The 24,899-nt window shown below is 40.4% G+C and overlaps 1 protein-coding gene across 2 annotated transcripts in view; it reads left to right on the forward strand.

Moving 5' to 3' along the window:
- GOSR1 (golgi SNAP receptor complex member 1) overlaps window positions 1–18,836 on the forward strand; it is a 32,256-nt gene extending 13,420 nt beyond the window's left edge. For both annotated transcript variants that reach the window (XM_074596338.1, XM_074596339.1), the window contains exons 7-9: window positions 6,913–6,942; window positions 15,621–15,703; window positions 17,027–18,836. In XM_074596338.1, coding sequence (XP_074452439.1) covers window positions 6,913–6,942; window positions 15,621–15,703; window positions 17,027–17,151 — 238 coding nt within the window. In that variant the 3' untranslated portion in view covers window positions 17,152–18,836. The remainder of the gene's footprint in view (window positions 1–6,912; window positions 6,943–15,620; window positions 15,704–17,026) is intronic.
- Window positions 18,837–24,899: the final 6,063 nt, after the last annotated feature.

Here is a 24,899-nt window from a genome sequence, read left to right on the forward strand (position 1 = left end):
TCTGTATAGTCTGTGTGTGCCCACCAAATCAGTAATGGCAGGTTATCCTCATAAAGTTCATTTTTTGTCAGATCAGTGTTGGATATCAAAGGCTGTGTTGCTTGGTTTTGAGTTTGTTTTTTTTTTCCTTTTTAGTTAAAGGTATAATCTAAATTATATGTTTTAAACCAGACAGAATAATGCAAACAGCACTCCTACTGAGTGCTAGTTCTGCATGCAGCATGTAAAATTTGAGGAAATGCCGATATAGTCCATTAGTAAGTTACTGGAATTGTTCTGACAGTTGTGGTTACTGATAATGACTTACAGTAAGGCTTGCCCTTCTCAGTTCATTTAACTTTGTTCCTATGGGTAATATGGAGCAATTATATGGGAGGGTCAATCTGTCCAGGAACTTTCACAACCATGAACAGAGATCCTCTAGAAACCTCATTATGTGGCTGTTGGTGCCATCCTGGCATTGGTTTTATGCTTACTAATAGGCAACCAGCTGCCGCGCTTCATTTAGACGATAGGAGCTGTTTTCAGTTTCAGTTTTTAACTGCGTTCTTTGAGTAAACCGTATATTGCAGATTATTGAGAAGGCTCTTATTTCCTTATAGATGAGCTTTAAAGGAAGAAGTATTGCTGTTGCTCACCCTCTTGGGACTCTCAAACATCAGGCACTCTCCCCAGTAGCCTTTCCATGTGCCAAAGAGCTTTCTTGGCTAACTCCGCTTTTTGCAGAAACGTTTCTTTAACTCTGTTGATAATTCCCATGGAGTTCAGTGGAGGTGCAGACTGTACCCTTTGGAAATCCAGGAGAAACCGCCTGTTGGTGTTCTCAGACCTGTGAAGGTAGATCCCTGTGTTCAGGGATCTCCCCGCAAAGGGAGAGCATCCCTTGGTATTCGCTTGCATCCATTAAACTGTTCTCTAAACTGAGTTGGAACAACTAATCTTTTCATTGGTTGCTGTGCATATGTAGATGTGTTTACAGATGTTAGACAGCTGCAAAGAAAGTACTTATGTTAGCTTATCTTCAGTCCAAATTGTTGGAATTTATAAGCTGTCGAGATATTTACTTAGTAAATAGACTTAGTAGTCCAATTTTCAGTGAATTTTGTGTCACAGGATTGCAGGTTGGAGAGAATGAGTTTCCCCAACAGCAACCACCAGTTTATGTTCCTGGAAATCCCTTGGCAGAATCTTCCCTACAGTGAAAAGTATCCCTTTTGTGCGTTTTTAGTTTTGTTTTTCCTCATATACAAGGTACGTGTGATCCATCTGGAAAGAAATTCAATACCAAATAACATTGGTTAACGCCTGCCTGGAGCAGTGGATTATGTTCCAGTGCCTTTCATTCGAGATTTAACAAATTGCTTGCATTGATTAAAAGCAATGGGATGTTGTGCTATTGTGCTTTTTTTCTTTTCCAATTTTGCAATTCTTCCTCATTCTTATTGAAAGCGATTAGTGAGTGCCAGACTCCCCAGTACAATGATCTGCAGAAATAAGTTTACGTGTTTAGAGTTTGTAGGTGTGATGTTGTTAATAACGTACTGTTCCTTTGGAGCAAATCTATGCGTTGACTTAATGCTCGTGATTGTGCTGGTTTTTATGTTTGATTGTTGTAGGCTCTTATTTCATTTTGCCTACCGCAACAGAAAGCGTGAAAACACTGCATCTCCTTAGCATCCAGATTTATGCTTTAATTAACATATAAAGGGAACCCACAAAACATTGCAGTTTGTGTCAGTATTTGAACCTTTCTCTGCTTTCAGAATGGTTTCTGTGGGCAAACTGTTCATCCCTGAAAATGCCTGTTTTACCTCATGTTTTTGTTTTTGGCCAGCTGGCTCTTCTCATGCTGGAAACGTAAGATGGGTGCTTCGTAGTCAAATATATTCCTTTTCCTGCCTGAGCTGTTGCACGCGGTGCATTCCGAGCAGGTGCTGCTTCTGCTCTTCGATAAAGACACAGGAGCGAATTTTGTGCTGTCTACACAGTCCTCTGTTAAAATTTTTCTCTCTTCAGGTGTCATATACCCAAGGTATGTTTGTCTCGCCCTGCGCTTGTGTTGAGTCTCAGTCAATGAGGAGGCTTCTACACCAATTTTTGTCTTCATTAGCAACTGCAGGAGACTGTCCAGACTAGCTAAGCACCTCCAGTGGAATTCGCTCTTTCTTTGACGCTAAATTCAATCAAGCTTGAGACAAGTTTTATAAAATCTGGAATATCTTGTTTGATATCACAGGAAAAAAAACCCCAGTGTTCTGCTTTACATTCTTCTACTTAAGTTTTTTAAGAGCTTAATGTTCTTTGGAGTTTTTTAGATGATAAGTTACATTGATGGCAAGCAGAAAAAATGAGTTGGAGCTTGTGTTTGTGTGTGTGCGCGCAGCGTTTCTTTTACTTGTGAGTTAGGAATGATTATTATGATGGAAATACTGACTGTATAAGTCTGATTTGCTTCATCATAATTGTATGTTTGTATTAGAGTATCAAGTATGTTTTGCAATATTTGTGTTCCCTGAAACTCCACGTTGCCTGGTGATCCAGGACTGTGAAAATACAAAAGATTTATTGCAGGCAGTTTGAGAGAGCTGCGACTAGTGATTGTTAGAGAAAGAAAAAGCAAAAATTATTATTTCTGTAATTATTCTTGATGAAAGTAAGAAAATAGTTATCAAGTGCTACATTAGTTTATTTTACAGGGGTTTTCCCTAATCCTTTAAAATTAGTCTTTGTGATAATACTGCCCTTAATTTCATGTGAAGCGTTTAAAGTGCATTTTGAAATGAGTTGCGTGCCGGTGACTCTTACTGCTGCCTCTTGTTTCTCTCACAAGCGCTTGTATTGGGTATCTAGCTTGTAAGTCAGCAGCAAAGTCTATGGATATGGGAGAAGCCCAGTCCTCACCTAAGTAATCATCTGTATTACTGAATTTTAACTACTGGCGTAGAGATTTGCTTTAAAAAACAAAACATAAAAAAAACCAAACCACAAAATGCTTTCTTTAGTTGTAAAAGCTTGATGTGATGGGCAGGCTTGTTTTCTATCCTAGAGGCGTATTTCACTTAATTTTACCTTTGGATTAATTTACCCGTCTGCATATTTAAATGACAACCTGCACAATCTCTTCTGAAGACAGCAATTGCAGAGAGGCCTGATTATTTCATATGCATGACTGCTGCTGCTGGATTTGTGCCATTTATTATGGTAGGTGGTTGCCTCAGCATCTTTCAGCGTTTCTTTTGTATAGTATTTTTAAATGGTTTTGTCAAAGTGCCGTCTGTCTGGACGGGTGAAAATACATAGCTTATTGAAACAGATGGCAAATCAGATTAATATTGCCCAGAACCATCGCTTGCTTGCTTGGATGTTCATAAGATGTCTACTGGATTTGTTGTGCTTGCTTGGAAAGCAGAAGAACACAGTTAAGAGATTTTTTTTATTTTTTTAGGAGCCTCATTTTGTAGTGTTTTGAATGTGTAAGTTAAGCAAAATTACCTCTTTCAATGTCAAACGGTTGAACATTATTCATAATTGTAAGAACAACTTCTATTTGTGTAAAACAAGTTATTAATAGCCAGAGATCTGCAAACTTCCCTTAGGTCTCTGGACCCTGTTGTACTTTGTGTTCCTGATCTTCCTTAAATCTGATTTAGTTTCTATGGTTATGAACTGTAAAACGATGAAACAACTGCTTGTTTCTGTTTGGGTATCACTGTAAGTGAATGTTACTATCTGTATGTGCCAAGAACTTTGAAAGACTTCAGGAGACACTGTGGGAGTTCATGTTATTGCCTTTAGGAGAAGCCTCTAGCATCTGCTTAAACTGAACTTTTGCAGGAAGTGCTAGAGTCAATAGAACTCTGAAGAATTCTCTGATGCGCAGATTTTTACTATAAAATGTTCCTGCTCACGCTGCCTTTACCAAAATTTCAGTGAATGTCATTGCCATTTTCTGCTTGGGTTTGTGCAGCTGCTGGGTGTTTGCAAATAGAGACGTTTTTGGAAATCCTTTCAGGGCCGTCAAAAGATGCTGCTTCTTTGGGTGGGAAGAACATACTGGAAGTTGTGTTCAGTAAATCCGTGTGCTTCCCAGCTATTTATTTAAGACTGTAAGAGTTCAGTCTGCCCTTACCTATACATCAGTCATTCTGAAGAAAATGCATATGCATCTCATCCTTTTAAATAGTTGGGATGACCTCCCCGTAAATTGAGAAATATCGATCTTATGACTTCAGATGCCTGTTAAATGCCTTGTGTTGGCATTTACATCTAATGTCTGTGTGCGTTGGTATTGAGCACTCTTTATGACTGGTTTTATGTGTTTTTATTAACTTCTGTATGTCATTATATTACAGATAGCTATGTTTCCAGGGTTTATTTTTATATGTGTGTATATATACATACATATATAAAAAATAACGCAGTATAATATAATCGAACCTGAAGTTTTTAAATCCTTTTTGTGTTTATGTCGCTGATTAAGTAATAAAACTGCCTAACTACAGGCAGTCCGTTCTCTACCATAAAAAGCAGTTAGTGTCTCTGCTGCAAATGGGCAAGATTAATTTTTTGTGCCCTGAAAACCTTGGAGAACATCCTAGTTCACTTAAGGTCTCTGAATGTGTTCAACTTCCCTGTCGTCTTCAGTTCATCAACATGAAAATACTATAATTTCATCAGTTAAATGGACAAAGCTGGTAATGCTGGTGATGATTTTTCCAGGGCAGAGGTTTCTTTAAAATAGGACTGTTCTAGCAATGTTTTGTTCCACAGAATTAGTGTAACTTATTTCCAGCGAGGCTCCTGACGTCTTTTTGTTGTTAATAAATTTAAAAAAAAAAAAACCAAAACACAAAACCAAAACAAAACCCAACCTTTTTAAAAACGGTGCGTTCTTTTGCACCATTCTTGCTTTTCAGACTGTTTTCTGATGTTTTTGCAGTTTAATCTTATTATGCACTGCCCACATAATATACTTGTCTGTTAGAGACTATATGTGCATGAAAGGCTCATTCTCAGTTGAATTTTGTATCTTTGAAAATCAGCAATTACAGAAATCTTTAATGCATCACTTTTCCCTTCTGCTTGCCTTGGGGACATTATCAGATGCTGTGAGACTTGCGACTGCTAACATCATTTTGTGTGCATAACTATGGTGTTTTACTTCTCTGTGCCAGTGGTAATAAATACCACACAGTGAATGAAAATGGTTTTATTTGATTAAACCGATGTACTTGCAGCTGATGCCAATCTTTGGAGTCTGGCTTTGTTTTGGGAGCAGAAAGAAACGTTCCAGTGTTTGCTGCCCCAGTTGAGTCCTTCTCAACTTAAAATTGGGCAAAATATTTTTAGTGCTCTGTGTGCTGTCTCCATATTTCCAGCCGTGGACTAGACTGAAATAGCAACCTTCATGTTTTCACTCCTCTTCACAGACAAATAAGGACGTTCTGTTAGCACCTCCCCCCTCCCGAGCAGTTTACACACGCGCACGCTGCGCAACGTGCTCCTTCGCCGTGCTCCAGCTGGAGGTGTGGGGGGATCTCCAGAATTTCTGTGGGCTGAAGAAAAGTTCCAAATCGGGCAGCTCTGGCTGAGTCAGAGGCAGAACTGTGCTGTGCCGGAGGCTGTTGATACCTTCCCTCCCGAGATGGCAAAACACTTGGAACAAGGAGGATGAAAGATGAAGGCGGTCATGCCCTTTCAGCGTCTTTTAATTCTTTTAGTTTGGCAGCAGTAAAGTCTGCTTTAATACTGGAAACAATATCCAGTACAACATCAAACTACTTTTCATCAGATTGATTTCCTTCTTAAACTGCAAACTCGCGTATTTTTTTGTTGTTATCATAAAAGAATTTGTGCAGGTCTGTGGGATAGATGGAAAAACTGTAGGGATGCTTCATTGTTTCTGCAATACAGGAAGCAGCGATGCAGTCACCTATCCTATGTCCGTGTTACGTTTGAGATACTGATTGCTTTAACAAGATATGTTTTCCAGGGCTTTCATAATTGGCTGTAAAACAGTGATTAAAAACCTGTCTATAACAAGTTGAGTACGTAAAAAGAGAAATTGCTCAAGTCTTCTGAGGAGCTTGTTTGGCATCTTAATCTCGCGCATCCGTTTTTAAATGAAATGTTCTCTCTGTGGTGCTGTATTTTAGGCTTTCCTTTTCCCAGCGACGCCACACAGAAACTCGATTAATGTGTGGCAGCAAGGTGGAAGGGGCACCTGTTACCAAGGTCTTTCTCTCACGGATGGCGTGTATTCTGTTTCCCATAAGCATATCACTTAATTCTCATCCAACTGGTATTACTATAGAAGGAACTTGCCTCATTAACCACATAAAACTAGCTCTGAAGCAGTGTTTGGAGATGTTATTACCTGGAACCAAGCCTCAGCTTGTATTGTTAATTGCTTTTTTTTGAGGGGGTGGGCAGGAATGACCAGGGCCAAAGAGGAAAAAAAAAAGGTACTTCCTTTTCTAATACTCATTTCCAAACTCTTCTGGGCTCCCAGTACATATCAGGCTCAGTTAACGTTAATTAGCCGTGAATCATGGAGCCTAATTCCCCTTTTTCTGTCTTCTCGGTATTTTATGTGTTCTGAGCATCTGCACTTGCATACAGTTAGGAAACGCTGCTGTAGAGGACGCTATGTGCATCTTCTCCAAAGTCTCTCGTATATACCAAATCTATGTAGTAGCAAAAACTGTTAGCATCCTAAAATGAGACATTCTAAGGGCAAATTTGTGAATACCAAATCTATGTAGTAGCAAAAACTGTTAGCATCCTAAAATGAGACATTCTAAGGGCAAATTTGTGAAGGATTGTGTCATGGAGATTTTTGATTTAATAATCTAAAATAACACTTAATGCTTGTTCCTTTTTTAATTTCATTTTTTTTCTTTTGGCTTTCAGCTCAGATCGACTGATAGAAGAAACAATAAGGTAAGAATGAAGTTAGTAATTTTCATTCTTTTCTGTACAATCAGTGTTTACACTGAATTGTGTCCAAAGATATCAGTCATTTTGTTTATACAATAACTGCATTGTTTACAGCTCAAAGACAGTATTACAATGAAACGGTGGTGGGTTTGGTTTTTTTCCCCTATTCAATATCAACATGATGGTGTTGCTTAAATATTTTATTCATCCTAGTGTAGAAAATGCGCGTTTCTGTTCAGAGGTGAGTAGCTCCTACAAAAACAAAGGGAATGATAGAGGAGAGTGAATGTCAGGGTGAGCCTTTGAGGGCTATTCCAGTAGTCCAGAAGCTGCTGCTTCTCATAGTGACACTCTTCTACAGCATGATTTTCTGTAATCCTTCAGTGTATTCAGCACCCTAGTGTGCAGCTGATGCAGGTAAGGGCTTTTCCCACAAGGGCTTGAGAGGTTATCGCTGTTGTGTAGTTATTTATCTCTTGGTTTTTTTATGTTGTTCGAATACTTGAGTGGTACCTTCTCTAACTGGTCTAGAAACTTAGAACCATAGCATCATAAATTACTTTTATCATCAGTGCCCTTACCAATCTTCCATTGAACTCTGGGATTTTGCAAACCAATAATTCAGAGTGGCTGACTTAATGGTTTTAAATTTTAGATTATTGCTTTAAAAAAAAAAAAAAGCGGGGGGGAAGAAAGAAATCAAGATACGCTTTCAGATAATGCATGTACTGGCATAAGTGATCAAGAAGAGTAATTAGAGGGGTAGCAAGGCTCTACGTCCATTAAGGGCTGGCTAGCTTAAGTACATACAGTGGGCTAAGTATAATTAACATGGTGGAAGAATGTGTTAAACCACATTTATATGCAGTGATGAACCAAAATTGGTCAGTATAATAATGTCTGAAAATGTGGATATAATCTCACCACAGCCTCAGAAAGATATTTGCCAAGTTTAGGACAGTTACTGTGAGTATTTGTTTTACTTTGGGTTCTAGTCCTTTCCTGATTAAAAATCCTCTCCTTTATTGCCATACTTGTAGCCCTACTTTTCCGTCTCCTAAAAATGCTCAACATTTGTTGAATCTCTTACTTCCAGCCACTCCAGTAACTAGAGCATTAAACAGCATATGGTGATTTATTAAGCTTAATATCCTGCAAAATGACTTGTGTTTTATCATCTGAGCTCTTTGCCTAGCCTCTTGATTATGTGTCATCAGAGAAGCTGAGAGTGCGTGTACGTGTGATAAGTGAACCTCCCGGTCGATTTACCTGTGCAAGGGAACGTAGCCATGGCAAACTGGAGCTCAGGACAGGGCAGCTACCTGAATATTCACCCAGGTTCCTCCCTCAGTTTTGAGCCTACTCAGAAGCTCCATGGTGGCATCAGTAGATGTCCTGGCTGGTTTAAAACTGCTTTGAGGTTCCTTTGGATGGATGAGCTGCAGTTCCATGGCTGACTACAAATCGGCTGTCTCCGCAGTGACTGCTTCTCACGCAGTAACCCCTACCGCACAGACGGGTTCAGAGCTCTTTGGTGCTGTTTACTGAAACCATTCCTTCTGTTAATAAATGAACTTTGATTTTTATTTTTTTTAAGAGGCTAGATTTCAGCACTCCTCGTTGCACCATTTATTATCTGTAGTAAATGAACCTCTCCTTGTAGTTGTTGCCAAAAATGTTCTACACTTCTTTTTGTAGAAGAAGAGTTTGTTTTGGTAATGACACTGAGCAGGAAATGTAATTTCATTTATATCATCTTAATTCAATTTCGACACTGTTGAAGCCAGAGTGAATTTTTTGTTTTACTCTTTTTCTTGTTATTCCCAGTAAATGCAAGCGTTCGGGTTTGATATTAAGTGGTGGTAAACCCTGCCGCATTTGAGTGAATTTACCAGATATATATTTACCCAACTTCTGATTATCAATTGCTTTATTTATTGTAAACCAGGTAAAAGAGGGAGCTGTGCAGGGGAAGCTGCTTGAATGCAGATACCTTGAGTGAAGCGAGATGTAATTAGCTTATTCTGGCTACTAATACTGCTCTGTCTTCAAGGTTTACATCTGCTGTAGTTCATTACTCATTATTTGGGTGTAATTCAGGAAGTTAAGACATCACTTCTTAGTTTTTTAGGGGTTGTTATTAGGCAGGGATTCTGAACGCTGGAAAGCATTTTTCTGTGGGTGCAGAGGCTTTTGTTGAGAAGCTGCAGGCTGGTGACCTCGTTGCCTGGACTCGGCAGCCGGCACTAATTGTGAACCCCTTGCTCTGCCTTTCTGTAGAGAAGAGACCAAAGAAGTGCAGAGCTCGACTCATCTGCGTGTGGTTCATCCACGGGAACAACCATAGCTGCAAGAGAATATGTGGGCACCTACGCTGAAATGGTTCAGTAACTAAGGCCATGGGCAGGGCTGTCATTCCAGATGTTCTGTTGGGACTAAATTTTTAATCGATTTTAAAACAAATTACATGATACGGGTTCTTACTGCAGCATATTTCTTTCCAGAAACGAGTGGGATGTGATACTTTGTACTGCAGTTCTTTTGGAACAGTGTTCACTTCTCTTGGCCAGATTTAAATATAAGCATAGATTTTGCTTAATATGTTTGCTGTTCTCGGGTTTTCATTTTCAAACATTATCACTTCTCCAAAATAGCAAACGATTTATTTCTTGTTTTCCAACAACTTGTATTTTTAGGCTGGCTCGGTTTGAATTTTTTGGTAGTTTTGCATCTACAGTGTGACAAGTTCTTAGGTTTTTATTGTAAGACTGTTTCTGAGGCCTGATTCAGGCTGATTTGTCCGTATTTTTATATTAACAGATTGGACTACTCTTCTACTCTGTAGACAGACCAAAGCCATAGGTTTAATCAAAAAAAAAAAAAAAGGTGTCTCTTTATATATTTAGGGTATTTCTTTAGGTAATAATTAGGATTTAATAAAAGGGAAAAATTCACTTGCATTAAATCTTGAATTTACAGAAAGGAAAATGAATTCTGTAATGAACGCATGAATTAGATTTTGACTCAGCTCTTTTCAGAAGAGCCTCGCCAAAGTATCTAGGTAAAATCACTTGCATTTCTGGGGAAATGTTCCTTTTGTTTTCATCTTAATGTTCATCAAAGGACACAATAATCTCTAAAGTAATTTGAAAGATTGTATGTGTGTATGCATATATATATATACACACACACGTGTATATTTATAGATATGAATATATGTGTACATATGTATATGCAAAGAATAAGTGATATAATCAGAATTTTTACCAATTTAAAACTATATCTTGCATTTCTATGCAGAGTCACAGAGTCCATTCCCTTAATCATAGACATTGTCATGAATTTAAATGAGCAAGTATGATTCATGGAGTACAAAATGAAGCAGGAGTTCCAGTAATACATGAATTATTTGATTTTTTTTTTTTTTTTACATGTCTTGTTCCTTTAGAGCTTTGTTTTAGTTCTTCATCAGTGTAGATTTGACTGAGCTGTCTCAGTGGATGAAACAAGGAATTGACTTTTTGGTACATTTCACTTGCTAATACGCTGTATCTATGTGGCTGCTCGGTGGGGTGAAAATACCCGACAGCGTAGACATTTGTCTGGGTAAAAACACTTTACTTCCAAGTCAAGCAGCATTAAAAGTATAGCTTTTAGACTAGTTTGACTGTGATAATGGCTGGAAGCGTTTATTACTCTGTACTTTTTCATGCCAATGAAAACTGCCAACTCTACAAATATCAGTAGTTTTACTTTTGAAGAGAAATTTGGTTGCATACCCACAGCACTACTGAACATTCAAGCTTGAAATGTAAGTGAAATGCTGAGGAAATCCGTCTGCGAGCACAGGAATTTGAGATATTCCTGCTGATTTGTGGCAGAGGTGGGCGGGCTCTTTGTGGCTGTGACCTTGGGCTTACCTAGAAGAGATTTCTCCAGTAGTGCAGCAATTTTTATTGTTGGGCTTCAGCAGTGCTTTAATATTAAATACAGAGAGCAGAATACCATCTGGTTTTAGAAACTTGGTTTACACCCAGCTCTAGTAGTTCAAGCCAGTGCAGCCCCGAGAATAGCTCATGCTAGTTTCCAAATGAAATGTTAAATCGGGGTCATCTTGATTCCAGTAAGAAGCATTTAATCTTTTAACATAAATGTTGTGTAGAAGTTTCAAAACGGAAGAAAAAGGCATTCTTGATCTGGGGAGATTATGGTGCCGAGTAACTAAATGGGGCCGATATTGTGAATGGGAAGAATATGATTAATTTTCTAAAAAATGCATTTGTCGGTGGAGAAATGGCAACAGTAAGTCAATGAGCATATGTTAGGGATGGGAATGAAACCAAAAACTGCCTAATGAAGAATATGAGGAAGCTGCAATACTTAAGACTGTACAAGACCAATCAATGGACTAGTCCCCAGGAGCTGTGTGTTTTCTGGTAGCCCTTAAATTTAATAGTGTCATTTACAGATACAAAGGCTCAGGTAAACCAGCTCGTGTTTTGAGTCATCAAATTATATATGAAGAACAGTGCTTTTTACTTGGATTTTGACTTGTTAATGGTAGCTACAGTCCAATTAAATTCTTGTTCATGGATATCACAATTCCATTTCATTACTAGACTGTATCATATTAAAAATGGTAATCGCTACAATTATTTTTTTTTCTTCAGAGCTCCTCAGTAGAACCTACCCCATTGGGCTAAATTTTTCAAAATACCGGGTAAAAGAAATGAAGAGGGTTCCAATCTTGTAACCTGTTTTTTTAATATGAAATGGACAATTTCACTCCTCAGATGTTAAAGCAGGAACCTTGTGTTCCATGATAATCTATAAGAATTATTTCCAAAGGCATTTTGGAGATGTCTCGGGAACACTTTATATCCTGGCAGTTGTCTTGTATTTTCACTTCTGTAAATTAATGGATGCCTTAATGAGTCATTGGATGCATCTTATGAAAACATGTGGCTTAATTCAGGAGTGCTTTGAGAAATGCTGGATTAAAACTTCATCTGGGCAAGCATCAAGTCAGTGTGGGGGTGTGAGATAAGAAGCTGCAGGTTACTGAGCAAGTTTTCCTGTGTACAGCTTAGGGAATCTTTTTTTTTTTATTATTGTTCTAATTTTCTAGGCCCTTTTTCAGCCCTTGATGGTAACTGCTTTTTCTATGTTGATATACAGCTGTTTATTCTGTGTTCAGAATTTCTGTTAACACCTTCTCTTAGGTGCTTTCATGCGTTGTTGGGATAGGCAATGGTGTGATTCTTTCTTTATCCTCCAGTCTAATTTTCACTTTCTTTTCTTGTAATTTTCACCCTGAAAAGGCTCTCCCATGTGATGCAATAAATCGGTTGCATTTATGGTTTTGGTGAGTCCGGATATCCACAGGAACAAGCACACACGATGTGTGGCAGTATTACACAGCCTAAGAAGAGAAGCTTTGTGGACTTTCTTTTCTTTTTGCAGAAACAAAGAGCATTGGTTAATGGATTCTGGCAAACCCTTTATTGACACCTCGGTGGCGACTGCAAGCCCTGTTGCTTCCAGTTAACTATGAGTTTCATTTTCACTTTCTGCCAATTTGGCATTTCAATAGTACAAAAGAAAAAATGCTTGAAGGTTTTTCTTAGTTCTGCCATGAAATTTCCTTTTTCTCTTTTTTTTTTGTTTTTTTTTTTTTTTTTGGTTTTTGTTGTCTAATACTTCAAAACTTAGTATTAAAACGTTAAATCTGTTCCTATAGAGCTGCTGGTTGAAAATGTCATTGGTTTGCCCACATGTTATCAAACTGTTTATATTCTCTTTATGAGTGATAAACTCCCTATTTCCAAATGTATGTCCAAGCTCAACAGAATGTTAATATAACCTTAAAATAATATATTGATCTGCCCTGTCAATGCATGTTGTTCTATTTAAAAGAAATTGCTGTATAGAGCTTTTGGAAGAGTCTTCCGTGACCCGAAAGCTGTGAGAGGCGCAGGCTGGCCCTTCCGTCACCTCTGTCTCACCTATGTCAGCGTGATGAGCTCGTCTTGCCTCCCAAGGCATTTTGCTACTGCTAAAACCCAGGTCATACCACTTATAACACGTGGGCTTTGGCTTGGTGATCTCTTGGTTTTTATGGGCAAAACCAGAGCTGGAAAAGGCATCCTCCATCTGAAGTGGTGGTAGCAGATTTTTTTCCCTTTCTTTTTTTCTTCCTTTTTTTTTTTTTTAAAGTTTTCCTGGCACATCATGGGAAGGCCGAAGATACTGTATCAAGGGCTACTTGAGTTGGAGTAGGCAGCTATAATGGAAGGGAGCCCAAAGGAACTCACTGCTCCAGAAATACTTTAGGGATCATTGATCCGGCCTGTTTTCTTCTTTAAGATGTTTGTGAACTGTGATGCTGACCTTTCGCTGTAAGTCTTGAAGGACGATTGTTAGGTTCGGCTCCGCTGGGTTTTGCCAGCTATTCTTGTGATACTGACTGTAGTGACCTGGTAGGTGATCCACTGTTGCTCATTCCAGATATTGTTTTGTTCAGAGAGAAACTTGAAATAAAATGTATCAAATGGTCTTTGTTATAAAAATGTCAGGAATGCGAGTTCTATGTTTAATAAGTGTACAAATATAATTTGTGTGTGTGACTTTACCTGGAAAGATACACTAAAGTGGATAAATGTGGGTTTTTTTATATTGCCTTCCAGTACTCAAATGCCAGGTCAACCAAACTACTTTAGTACTAATAGCTGGAAAAATGATGTTTCAACATTTTAACTATTACAGAAAGATAAAAGATAACCTCCTGAAACCCAGATTAATTCAGTACAGAACAGTGCACGAGGACCAGATGTATCAAGCAGGTGCATTCCGAGAATCTTAAGCAAATCTTTGTGAATTAGCAAATCTTAAGGCTTTATATAAAATGTAACGTCCAGTTTATACTGCAGAACTTGAGAATAATGTTAGGCTTGCGCTGTGTGTTTCGGAGCTTTGTACCTGCCCCTTCTTAGAAATAATGCTCACGTTAGCTGGGATTTTTGCATCGTGTTTGTATACAGACACTGAGTGTGAGCAAGCACAAAATGCTCGTGAAAATTTGGATGTCTGTATTGGGTAAAAGAAGCATTTTGTATTTTCCTGTTTGTCCTCCTCTGAAATTACAGCTTTAGTTCCCATTTCTCATATTTATGTCTTTTTGTTGTGTTGTTCCACTTAACTTTTATTCTTCCAGAACACTTTCTCTCCATATTTAAGGCTCACAAACTTGTCCAAGAACTTGTTTTAATTGTTGGTATTCATGTAGATATAGTCAACAGCAATATAGGTGGCGTTTTCTGAGTTGTTACCCAGTCGTGTTGTATTTATGTCATATTCTGTTTGGTTTTGAAATGCTTGCCAGCCAAGGAGAGCAGTATTTGTCATACTCTTCCTTCTTAGACACCTTATCTCCAGAGCCCAAACTTTTATATACTGTTTCTCTAGATGTAAATGAGTCTGTGCAGTTTGTCTTGACAAAGCTATTGCATTCGAAGTAGCTACATGAAGTGCTACCTGGGGCTACAAGTAGTAGCTTGCCCTTTCATTTTCCATCCTATAACTCTTGTTTTATGAGCTGAAGAGAAACTTCAGGTAGAGAAAAATTTTTGTCAGCTGAGTAGTTCTTCAAAATCTTAATTTAAATGCCTTATTTTTAAGAGCACAGTTGCTTTTTTCCAGCTTCCAGAATGTGTTAAATTTGAAATAGGAGATTCTGGTTTATATTCACCTGTATTGTGTTCTTGTATTTGAATAAAGTACGTACAGCTGGACCACGTATTAGTAAAGAAACAGACTATGAAAAGTTGTATACCCGTGGATGATATCCTTAATTAGGACCAAAGCTCAAAAATGTATTTTATCTGTACTGCGATGGAAGCATCATTTGATATGATTTCATTATACACCAGCTCCCTCAACTCCAGCTTACGGAAAACAGTCAGATGGGGCTTGCTGGGACGAGACCTTAATGCAGGAGAATCCAGGCTTTGCCCGCTTACCTGGAGTCAGAGGACAGTGTCAGTCTTGAGCCAAAGCAAGTAGATCCCAATGCTTCATTGTGTTTCAATGTTTTCAAACACGCGGTGACTCTGTGTCCCGGCTTGATTGTCCAGAAACCTTCTGTGTGAAGCTCCGTGAGCTGTGTCAGATCTCAAACTGCACTTACGTCTCCTCTCAACCAGCACATTCACTTTGCAAATTGATTTTTAATTGTGAGTCAGCTCTTCCTTGCTTAATACTTCTGTAGCCATCATATCCCGATGGCAGGGAAGAAATTTCATATGCTCTCAAGAGTGAAAGTAAGTATGGGACTTTGTGATTAAACAAACTTCTAAATTTAAAACTTACGCCAGAAGAGTGCCTTTAAGTTTGCCTGTAATGTAGAACCATTTTTTTGCTGAGGCTAGGGGAGACATGCCAAAACCCTGCCTGTTTTCAAGAAATCACAGTGTTTTCAATTGCTAATGGCTTTTTATAAAAGAGAAATCATTTAAGTGTAAAGGATAGAGATTAATGGGGAAAAAATGTGGTTTCATTCATATTGCTTCACCTCATTCATTGTTCTCCAAAGAAGCGTTGCCTGCTTGCTTTCCTCTAGTTTTAGCTGTAGATTATTCTTAGCACCAACAACTTGATCCACTCTTTTTTCTTTTCTTCTACAGCATTGCCATGGCAACTAAAGAAAATATGACTTCGCAGAGAGGGATGTTGAAGTCAATACAAAGCAAGATGAATACCTTGGCTAGTATCCTTTCCTAAAAATTTGCGCTGCCAGTGCAGAAGAGGAGGTATAGTGTAATTTTTCACTCTTGTCATTTGGGGCTCAAAACGCTTTGCGATGTCAGTGGCTGTATAACCTGTACTGGTGGTGTCATTAGTGACAAACAGGCCATTTTTTTTTTTTACCACTCTCACTTGATAATCTCACTGAAGCATCTGAATGATGAATGTGGTGAATAAGTTGTTTTTACTCAAATTTGAATACTACATAAAAATCAATGTAGCCTCATCTTTCAGGCAGAGATCTGCAATGACATTTTATGGCCTTCCCTGCTGTATGTTTTTGTAACAGTGTAATTTCATTTTACTTCTTGCTTTTGTGCTTTCAAGACTGTCGAGAGCTGAAGCTAGGCATGCATTGCTGCTTGTTACAGTTCACAGCTAAGAGTATTCATGACCTGAGTATCCTCCTGTCTGTCACAGTCTTGTTAAGGTTTTGGCTTATTGGTTTCTCTTTATATTATGTGCTCATGGCTGAACAATGTGCTGGATTGTCAAGTCATGCATGTTTGTCATTTTCCCGCTTATTCCTTCCTTTCTGGCATAAGGGCCCAAAGAACAACATTAGCATCATTTGATTAGACAGATTACATCCTGAAGAGATGTATCCGGGTAACCTATAAATTTCATTACAGTTCTTAACAACTGGCAAGAACAAAAAAAATTCAATAAGCTTTGGCCTTAAAAGATTCTTGGTTCCAAAGACATGAAGCTTTGAAACTTATTACCTTGTAGGCAATTGTATTTTATACATTAAAAGATAGATTTACATCTTTATTATTTTACAGTAGGAGGAGTTCTTCCTTATGTGCTATACTTGAACAGTGTGTAGTCATGCAAAGTGTATGATTTTCTCAGTCAAATGCCTTCGGTTGTTCCCTTCACCAGTAGCAGAATTCCATTAAATAAATTCCACAGATGTTTTATATAACTGCCCCATTTATTTTTTTCATTCTCACTTAAAAACAATTATTAAAAGTAACTAAGCCTCTCTTAATGGACGTTAAAGTATATCAAACACTGTTAATTTAGGTGATCAGGTGATGAATTCTGTGTAAATGTGAACTCTAAGCTGTTCTGTTCTCTCTTCTCTCTGATGGTCTGTTATTAGTGCAGTACAGTTGTAGTCCCGCTAACTACCCATCAGGTGTTTTTTACTGCATCTGCTTCCTCCAGCTTGGGAGCAGTTCTCCGTTTCTTGCAGCATTGGGATTTCCACATACAGAATTTGGGGCTTGTTAGTGAAGATACTGTTTGCTGATATGACCTTGACTCAGACTCCTTAAAGATCGGTTTCCAGCAGTGAACAGCCTGATCCAAAGGATCAACCTTCGGAAACGACGAGATTCCCTCATCTTGGGTGGCATTATTGGCGTCTGTACCATCTTACTGCTGCTGTATGCTTTTCATTGATGGATGTTTCCCCCTGGACTCTTGCTAAACTCATCACCACCATCCCTGTTCCCCCCAGTCGAGGAAAAGTGAGTGGGGGAAGCACCAGACTTCAAACAGCCTGCTCGTCACGGCTGGGGGTGTCAGCACGATGTCTAGAGCTTCTCATGGTAGACTGCGACACTGGTTTTGGGGTTGAAGCTGCAGTGTTTCTCCTTCCCTGCCGTACATCTTCCTTTGGTTAAATTTTGTGGGATTTGTTTGTCTTTAATTCCCTTTCTCACTGCAAGGTAAGTAAATATGGGATGCTTACCAGGACTGGTAGAACAGTTTCTGTGCTCAGTGGTGCTGGGGAGGTCTGTTGTTGGCTGGTAAGTGGAAAAAGGTTGGCCTTGGGTGGAAACTCAGCAGGAAGCCAGTTTCCCCTGTAGGCCAAGTACTGAACACTTTTGCCCTGTGAGAAGAATATTGCAGCTTTAAGCCGTCGGGTTGCTTTACTACTAAATACGTGTTCTGTAATTCTTTTTAACTCATGGTTGAGATACTAGTTATTTCTGCATAATTTGTGCTGTGAAAACTGTGCTTCACACAAATTCCTCAAAGGAGAAAAAAAAAAAAAGAAAAAACAAAAAGAAGGATTGTTCAGTTCACTTTTTGCACAGAATATGAATAAACTTCCCTCTGAGGAAAGTCTGTAAGGTTTCTTGTGGCTTTAAAGGGACTAAGGAGTCCCCCTTTGTAACAAGGGAGCACACTGTCCTCGCAGCTGTTTACTGTAGTGTTCAGTCATCTGAAAAGTGACCAAACATGAGTTCACCTAAAAGTAAGTCTTTTGGGTGTAAATACTTTGATTTTGGCTGGCATCATAAAGGTCTTTATCAAGACATGATAAGCAGTTTGAAAAGTCTATATTGTAATTCAGATAAAGTTATTCTAATAGCGTTAATATTTTTACACTGTAAGTAGGATATAATCTAAACTGTCGATTGGAAATGAAAATTGTGATGGTTACACCTGAGGCAGATGTATCTGCGTGCAAAAGTTTTGGACATAACTCCTCATATTAAAGAGTTGAATGTATGAATAGTGAAACAAGTATTATTTACCATTGGGGGGGGGACGGGAATATTTTTTGTCCAGACATGCAACATGAATCCTGTTGTGTTTGCATCTCTAAACAAAGCTGACGTCAGGAATGGCTTTGATATTGCAGATTGACAAATTACAGATTTTTCTGCTCTTTCAGCAGCTCTTTTCCACCTCTCATATCATAACCCAGTAAATTCAAACTGAGGCACTGAAATACCTTTCTAAGAACTTGATTAACTCTTTTCACAATCAATTTACAGTGCTCCTAACAGGTTTCATGTGTGCCATTACCCACAAATGTCAGGTAGTCTCCAGGTTCTCCTCTGGAACAGACTCTAGTGGGACAAACGCAATTTTTTACTGCTTTTTATAGTGTCTGTGCAGTACCTGTTGGAGGGAGTAGAGACTTGTGCCTGTGTAGCGTGCAAAACCACACTGTTGCGCCTAAAATGTCTGTATGGGTTTGAAGGCTTGTTTGCAGACTGACAACTTTGCGCTAAAAAGTCGACGACGACTTCTGATCAGTCGTCTTGTCGTTGGGATTAGAAAGCATTTGGAATTAATATGTGTTAAACTGCGGGGCTTGTATTTTAAATAAAGGGTGATTATTTGGTTGATTTGGGAATGTTCCTGCTTTGAAATGAAATGTTTATTAAAGGGGTTTATGAAAAACCTCGATGGATAAAAGAGGTTTATTAATGAATCTGTGTGTTGGGAGATCAGACCTCTTCTCCATGCTTTTTCTCCGATTCCCTCCCCCCCCAAAGGGATCCTGATCAGCAGTCGTGCTTCTGTTTAGGATTTGTAGGATTTGGTTGCTATATAGTTGGCAATATGAGATCTGCAGTACCGTAAATAAATTCACTTATTTAATCTTATAACCAGTCTTTTTACTGGACTTAATTGATTATTTGGTGCATATATTTAATCTTATTGTGTGAAAAAGCTGCTATGGAAACTATGTAGATTATAATAAATATGTAAGCATAATTGATTTTTCATGTTACGAAAATGTTGCGGAGGAACTGATATATTTTTAGTATAAAAACAGGAATATGCTGAATTATCGCTGATAAAGCTTTACTGGAAATGGTTTCAGTGTTGGCAGCCCCTCCACGGTTTTATTTGTATTGGTTTTGAATCCGAGTTTTGTGTTGACGAATACATTTAATTAACCTTGTAGTTTCCCCTTCATCATCCTCTTGTAGTCCTCTAGCAACGCGAGCAGGCGTTCTGCTCTGCTCTCTGAAGTGGTGTGTTCGCGTATGGCCGAGGGGGAAGACTTGCTAATTCTCCTGAACAGCTCTAATACCATGGGCGTGTAGTTAGTGCAGTGGACTGTAAATGAGAACAGTGGATTTTGCAGTATTTAATCTCAAACCCCGAAATACAGGGTGGTATGTCTCCTGTTGCTACATACGTTCTCTGAGTTTTTCATTGTGTGGTTCCTCTAAGGAAAAAAAATGTGGTTAAAGACGTCTCGTTTCTGCAATTCCTGGCAAAGCTGCCGTTTCGTAACTCAACCAAATAGAATTGTGCCAAGAAAATTATTGTTAAGCCATAAAAATGAAGCGAGTAAATCCATAATATTTCTACAGGGCACACTTCACACGCGCACAATTTTTTTTTAGATTTCTGCTTTATTCTTGCCAGTACACAAGCACCTGCTTTGAACCTGTCCAACAGCCCCTTAGACTGGAACGGAATTTATAGACTTACAGAACGGAAGGGATATGGATAGCTTTTGGTGCCATGCTTCACACAGACATGAATGTTTTTATCCTTACTTTTTTGACTTATTGTTTTTACGGGTTTATGTGATCTTCAAACGCTGGTGGCTAGAGCAGAGGAATGGCATTCGGGCAACACCCCGTGTTGTGTGTTCAGTCAGTAGCGAGTGTCGGTGTGGCCGTAGCTGGTGAGCAGGGACCGAGCCAGGGCTTTGCATCCTCTGTGTCCCCGGGACCAAGCAGTGCCGTGCTTCTGGTGAGAGTTTGCCCTTCCTGGAAAGGCACAACACTTCTTTTTTTCTTTTTTTTTTTTTATTTCTTTTTTTTATTATTATTAACCAGTATTGGTTTCAGGAGCTTTTGGATATTGAAGTGTGGTGTAAATTCCTGCTGGATTCATTACACTGAATAATCAACTAGAATTTTTCATTTGTAGTTTTAGAAGTCCTTTCTTTTGGACAGTTTTAAGATTACTGTGAGAAGAAAGAGTCAGTTCCTCACTGGATGTTGAAAACGAAAGAGCAAAAGTAGATTTTTTTTTTTAATTTTTTTTTTTTTAAGTGATGTGAAAGTTTCAGATAAATCTGTTGAGAGCTTGTGCTCCAGAGCTGTGTTCTGAAGCTCCCCCAAAACTGCCACGCAGGGAGCCAAGTCTGGTCCCCCACTTCTGTCCTGTAACTCATTTGTTCGGGACTGTTTTAACTCTCTAAACTTAGCAGCTTGTTCCCCGACATCACTTGTTGCATAACCTTCTCTTTTTATTTTTCTACCCCCTCAAAGTTTTCAGTTGAAACAGGAAGGAGAGGTAACAGCTGTATCGCTTCTGAAGGGAGGAAATAATTCCGAAACTCCTTAGAACAGTATCGGGTTATGAAACCCTGCGGAGCAGTGGTCCCGTTGAGCAGTGTGCAGTGCAGGAGACCGCAGTGGAAGACGTACCGAGACAAAACTGAGCCATATTCTAGGTGACATCCGCGGGTCCTCTTGGTGCCCTGTAGCCTGTGTCCTGTCAACTGGATACTGAAACCAGTGGTGATGCTTTCAGTTCTGAATATGTGAGCGGCTGTTGGTCTGTCTACTCCTGAGCGAGGAAAGCAGTTTAAATAAACACTCAAGACAAAAAATAAAACCCTTTCTCAGAAAATATCCCGGTCCAGACCCTTGCAAACGAGTTTCTGATTGCACTTTCTGATTTTTTGCTTTTCATATAGCTTCTTGAAAGTTATTTTATTGTAACTGTAATTATTTTTGTTCTCACCTATTGTGCATTCTCTGTATGTATTAAAAAAGCTTTGATATGTAATTTAATAATAAATTAGAATTCTAAGCAGGGTGCTTGGTTCTTTCCCCATGACAATCTTTGCCTACCTAAACTTGAGAGAAGATTCATCTCTCCGGTTTGGCCTTGTCGCTGAACATGTGAATTAGCGCGTTCTCCATTTTGGTACCAAATATCAGATATGATGGAGCATTTTCTGACCCAAAATGCTCCATTTGGCGGAATGTGTTCCTCCTGCCGGCGTGTGCAGACCTGGGCTCCTCTTCTCCCCTTCTGTTTCAGGTGTCCACATTGGAAGGGTCTGAATATAGTCATGACTTTTTTTCTTGCTGGTCTTTGACAGACGGAACAAGGATGATTTTCTTTACAGGTAAGCTTTAAAGACTATTCTGTATATGCATAGTGTAACACATTTAATTCCCAAACACATGCCAAAATTGATGTTGATTTGAAGAGCCTTCTCAGCATGAGGTGCTTCCGCCCCTTTTTTAATGCACTTCTCAGTAGTTTGGTACCTTTTCCCCCCCCACCCACCCACTTCTGCAATCGCAGCACAAACACTAAAAATAAGCTGATACTTTGAACGTGTTACAAGCAATTGTAAAAACTCCGTGAGCTTCTGTCGTACCCTGTGGTTTTCCAGCCATGCTGCGGTCTGGACCGCCTCTATCCTCCGGCGTTCCAGCCGGGCAGCGTCGTGCCTGGAGGACCCGTCTGTACCTGGCGTTTTTGCAGTTGGTGCTAGACCTTTCCACGCCGCTCATATTTGTTTTCTCAAACAAGAAGGTCTGCCTGGCAGTGTGATACCTGTCTACTTGCATAAGGCTCGGGGTGAAGAGAGGCGGTTCTCTTCATTTCAGAGCTGTCGTGCTGTGCCTGTAGTGCTGCTTTATAGTAGAGAGAGATTTCTGTGTCCTTAATGTGCCTACTGAATATTCAGGAATGACCATATGCATTCTCAAGGGAAGGCTTTGACTCTTCTCTTTCCAGCTGGAGAAGAAACTTCAAAAACTGTTTCGAAAATGGAAAGGCAATTCTGGTTTCAGACGGTGGGAAGTGCAGTTAGCTTTTCCAGTTGTGGCAGTGGTAATAAGTGGTGCATAAAATTCCATCTTCTTTTGGATTAGAAATTAAATTATTAATGGAGCTGAATCCTTTTTTCCAACTCCCTGTACAGTCAATAATTTATAGTGGCACAGGCGTAAGATATATATTTTTAACCATCCGCCTCCCAGAATACTCTTGTTCCTGTTGCAAACTGCTGTCCTTCCTGAGGAGCCGGGGCGCAGTGGGTGTTCCTGCATTATGGATGAGCCGTGCTCCGCTCCTTTAGTCCTGGTGCAATTCCACGAGCAGATTTCCTGCTGAAGGGGGGAGCTGAGCGCTCCATTAGAAATTCATAGGGAGAGACAGGAGCGTCTTTGTTTTATGCGTTTCACTGAGCGTGGGAGATGCACTGCTGCGTGGACTTGATTTTTTTTTTTTTTTTTTGGAATGTTTTAATAGCAAATCTCCGTGTTTACAGTAGGTATTTACATTTTCTGAATGCCAGCCCTTTATCCAAAGCAGGGGGCTCCGGGTCTAAAAGCTGTGCGGCCGGTGCCTGTGCCGTAGCGTCTGGGCTGTGCTCATTAAACACTCGGAGCCTGCTGTTGCCTTCATCTTCCCCCTTCTTTGCTGGTGCTTGGAGACTGTTACGAGCCCGTGTGCCGCGGCTCAGCCCTCGCTTCATCTTCCCCTGTCGCTTGCTCTTCGTTCTTAATGGGACCCCGAGGCTTTGCTAACCCAGTTTTGGGAGCACCGCTAGGAAAGCAGGGGAAGTCTGGCCATAATCAAAGTCCCTCTGCCTTTGAAACAGCGTTCGCAGTGTTCTCATTGCGGGTTATTTTCTGGCTGTCTTGACTTTCGTGCCCTGTGAATCCTCTGCCGGTCGGTGGTGTGGTTTTTGAGACGTGTGCGATGGCGTCTGCGTAGGTTTTGCATCTTGTGTTGCTTTACCTTTGCCTGCTCGCCGCGCTGCCCGTCGCATTCCCCTCCCTCGCTTCCTGGGCGTTTGGCTTCAACTAGACATTTCAAACGTGAATTTATTTTTCATCTCATAATTTTCATTTCTTTTTTAAAAAAAAATAAAATAAAATCTCTTCTTACTTTGAAGTCCAGAAAGGCTGTCCCAGGGTGGCTTCAAGCTTGTCGATCAAAGCCACACCTAGAGCTCCAGCATGAAAATTCCCTGCTAACTGGTGCACAGCGTGCTCTTCCATGAGCGCTGTAAACAGGGAGGCTGTGGTCCCTTCCCATGGTTTGTTTTTCCTTATCTTCCTTGCCCGTGCCCATCCGTCCGATGCGAGGTTCTTGGAAGTGGGGACAATATTCTTCATCTTTCGTCTTTCTGAAGAACTAGAAGCTCCTCGCTGCAGGTTGCGAAGTCCCGTCGAGCTGCTAGCTGTGCCGTGGAAACTTTCCGAAGACGTTTGCTGGTGCGCGCGCCCGTGTGTGTCATCTGCTGCAGATCCCTCTGACTTCAGACCTGTGCTGAGCTGGCTTCTTTCCGGGTGAAATGCTGCTGAAACGTCAAATTTTTAAGGGAACTTTTTCTCAAGGCTCTGCAGGATGCTCCAGGAACGTTGCAGGTGTAAAATGAAATCGTGAGCGTGTGAAAGTGCTGAGCCGGTGGCCCTGGCAGCTCCGGCTGTTAACACACAGACGATCATTTATTATGTGAAAAAGGACCTTGTCACCGCTGGAGACTGGTGGGCGCCTGCGTCATGGTGGGGACATCCCGGGAGTGTCCCCCACCTTCCAGTGTTGGGGGGAGGCTGAACCGACACTTGGACTTGGTCACCTTGTCTCCTTGATGCAGGAGAAACACCCGAGCAGAGAGGCCCGGTGCAGGAGGGGGGATACGTGGAGATCTCCTTGCTGTGCTATAAATGGAGTTCCCTCTAGGTCAGGCATGTATCACCAGCGCTAAATTTACTTTAAAATATTACTGAGGTGGGGAGGTTCGTGAGTCAGGTCTATAAAAGCATGCACTGCTTATGTAAAGAAATGCAGCCTAGAGAGCGGCGGAAGGCGGGAGGGGGCTCAGCCTGCGGCAGAGGCCATTCCTGGCGTGTCCGCCCTCTCCGAAGAAGCGGAGCTTTGTATTCGGGCAGCAAGTGCCCCTTCACGCTGTGTCTGTACCTTACAGCAGGACTGAGGCATCTGCTGGCCTGCTCTTCCCGTGTTTCCGTATGTTTCAGGAAATTTAAATAATTTTCCAGCCTCGATTAAGGGTTTGTTTTGTTTTTTTAAAAACAAACAAACAAAAACCCCACCCAAAAAAAAAAAACAACCCACAAACATTTGGGGGATGTTCAATTCCTGTGACACTTCAGGGACGCTTCAGCTCGAGTTGTGCCACGGTGCCTCTGGGAAGGGGGAAAGAGGAGGGACGTGAGGGATGCTGCCGTGGGGATTTCAGTAATTTGGGTCTTTTTCATTCATAGAATCATAGAACCACAGGGTTGGAAGGGCCCTCTGGAGATCATCCCCTCCAGCCCCCTGCCAGAGCAGGGTCACCCAGAGCAGGTGGCACAGGAACGCGTCCAGGCGGGTTTGGGATGTCTCCAGAGACGGAGACTCCCCCACCTCTCTGGGCAGCCTGTGCCAGGGCTCTGCCACCCTCAGGG

The sequence above is a fragment of the Larus michahellis genome, chromosome 7 (assembly GCF_964199755.1).
Source record: "Larus michahellis chromosome 7, bLarMic1.1, whole genome shotgun sequence".
Lineage (NCBI taxonomy): Eukaryota > Metazoa > Chordata > Aves > Charadriiformes > Laridae > Larus > Larus michahellis.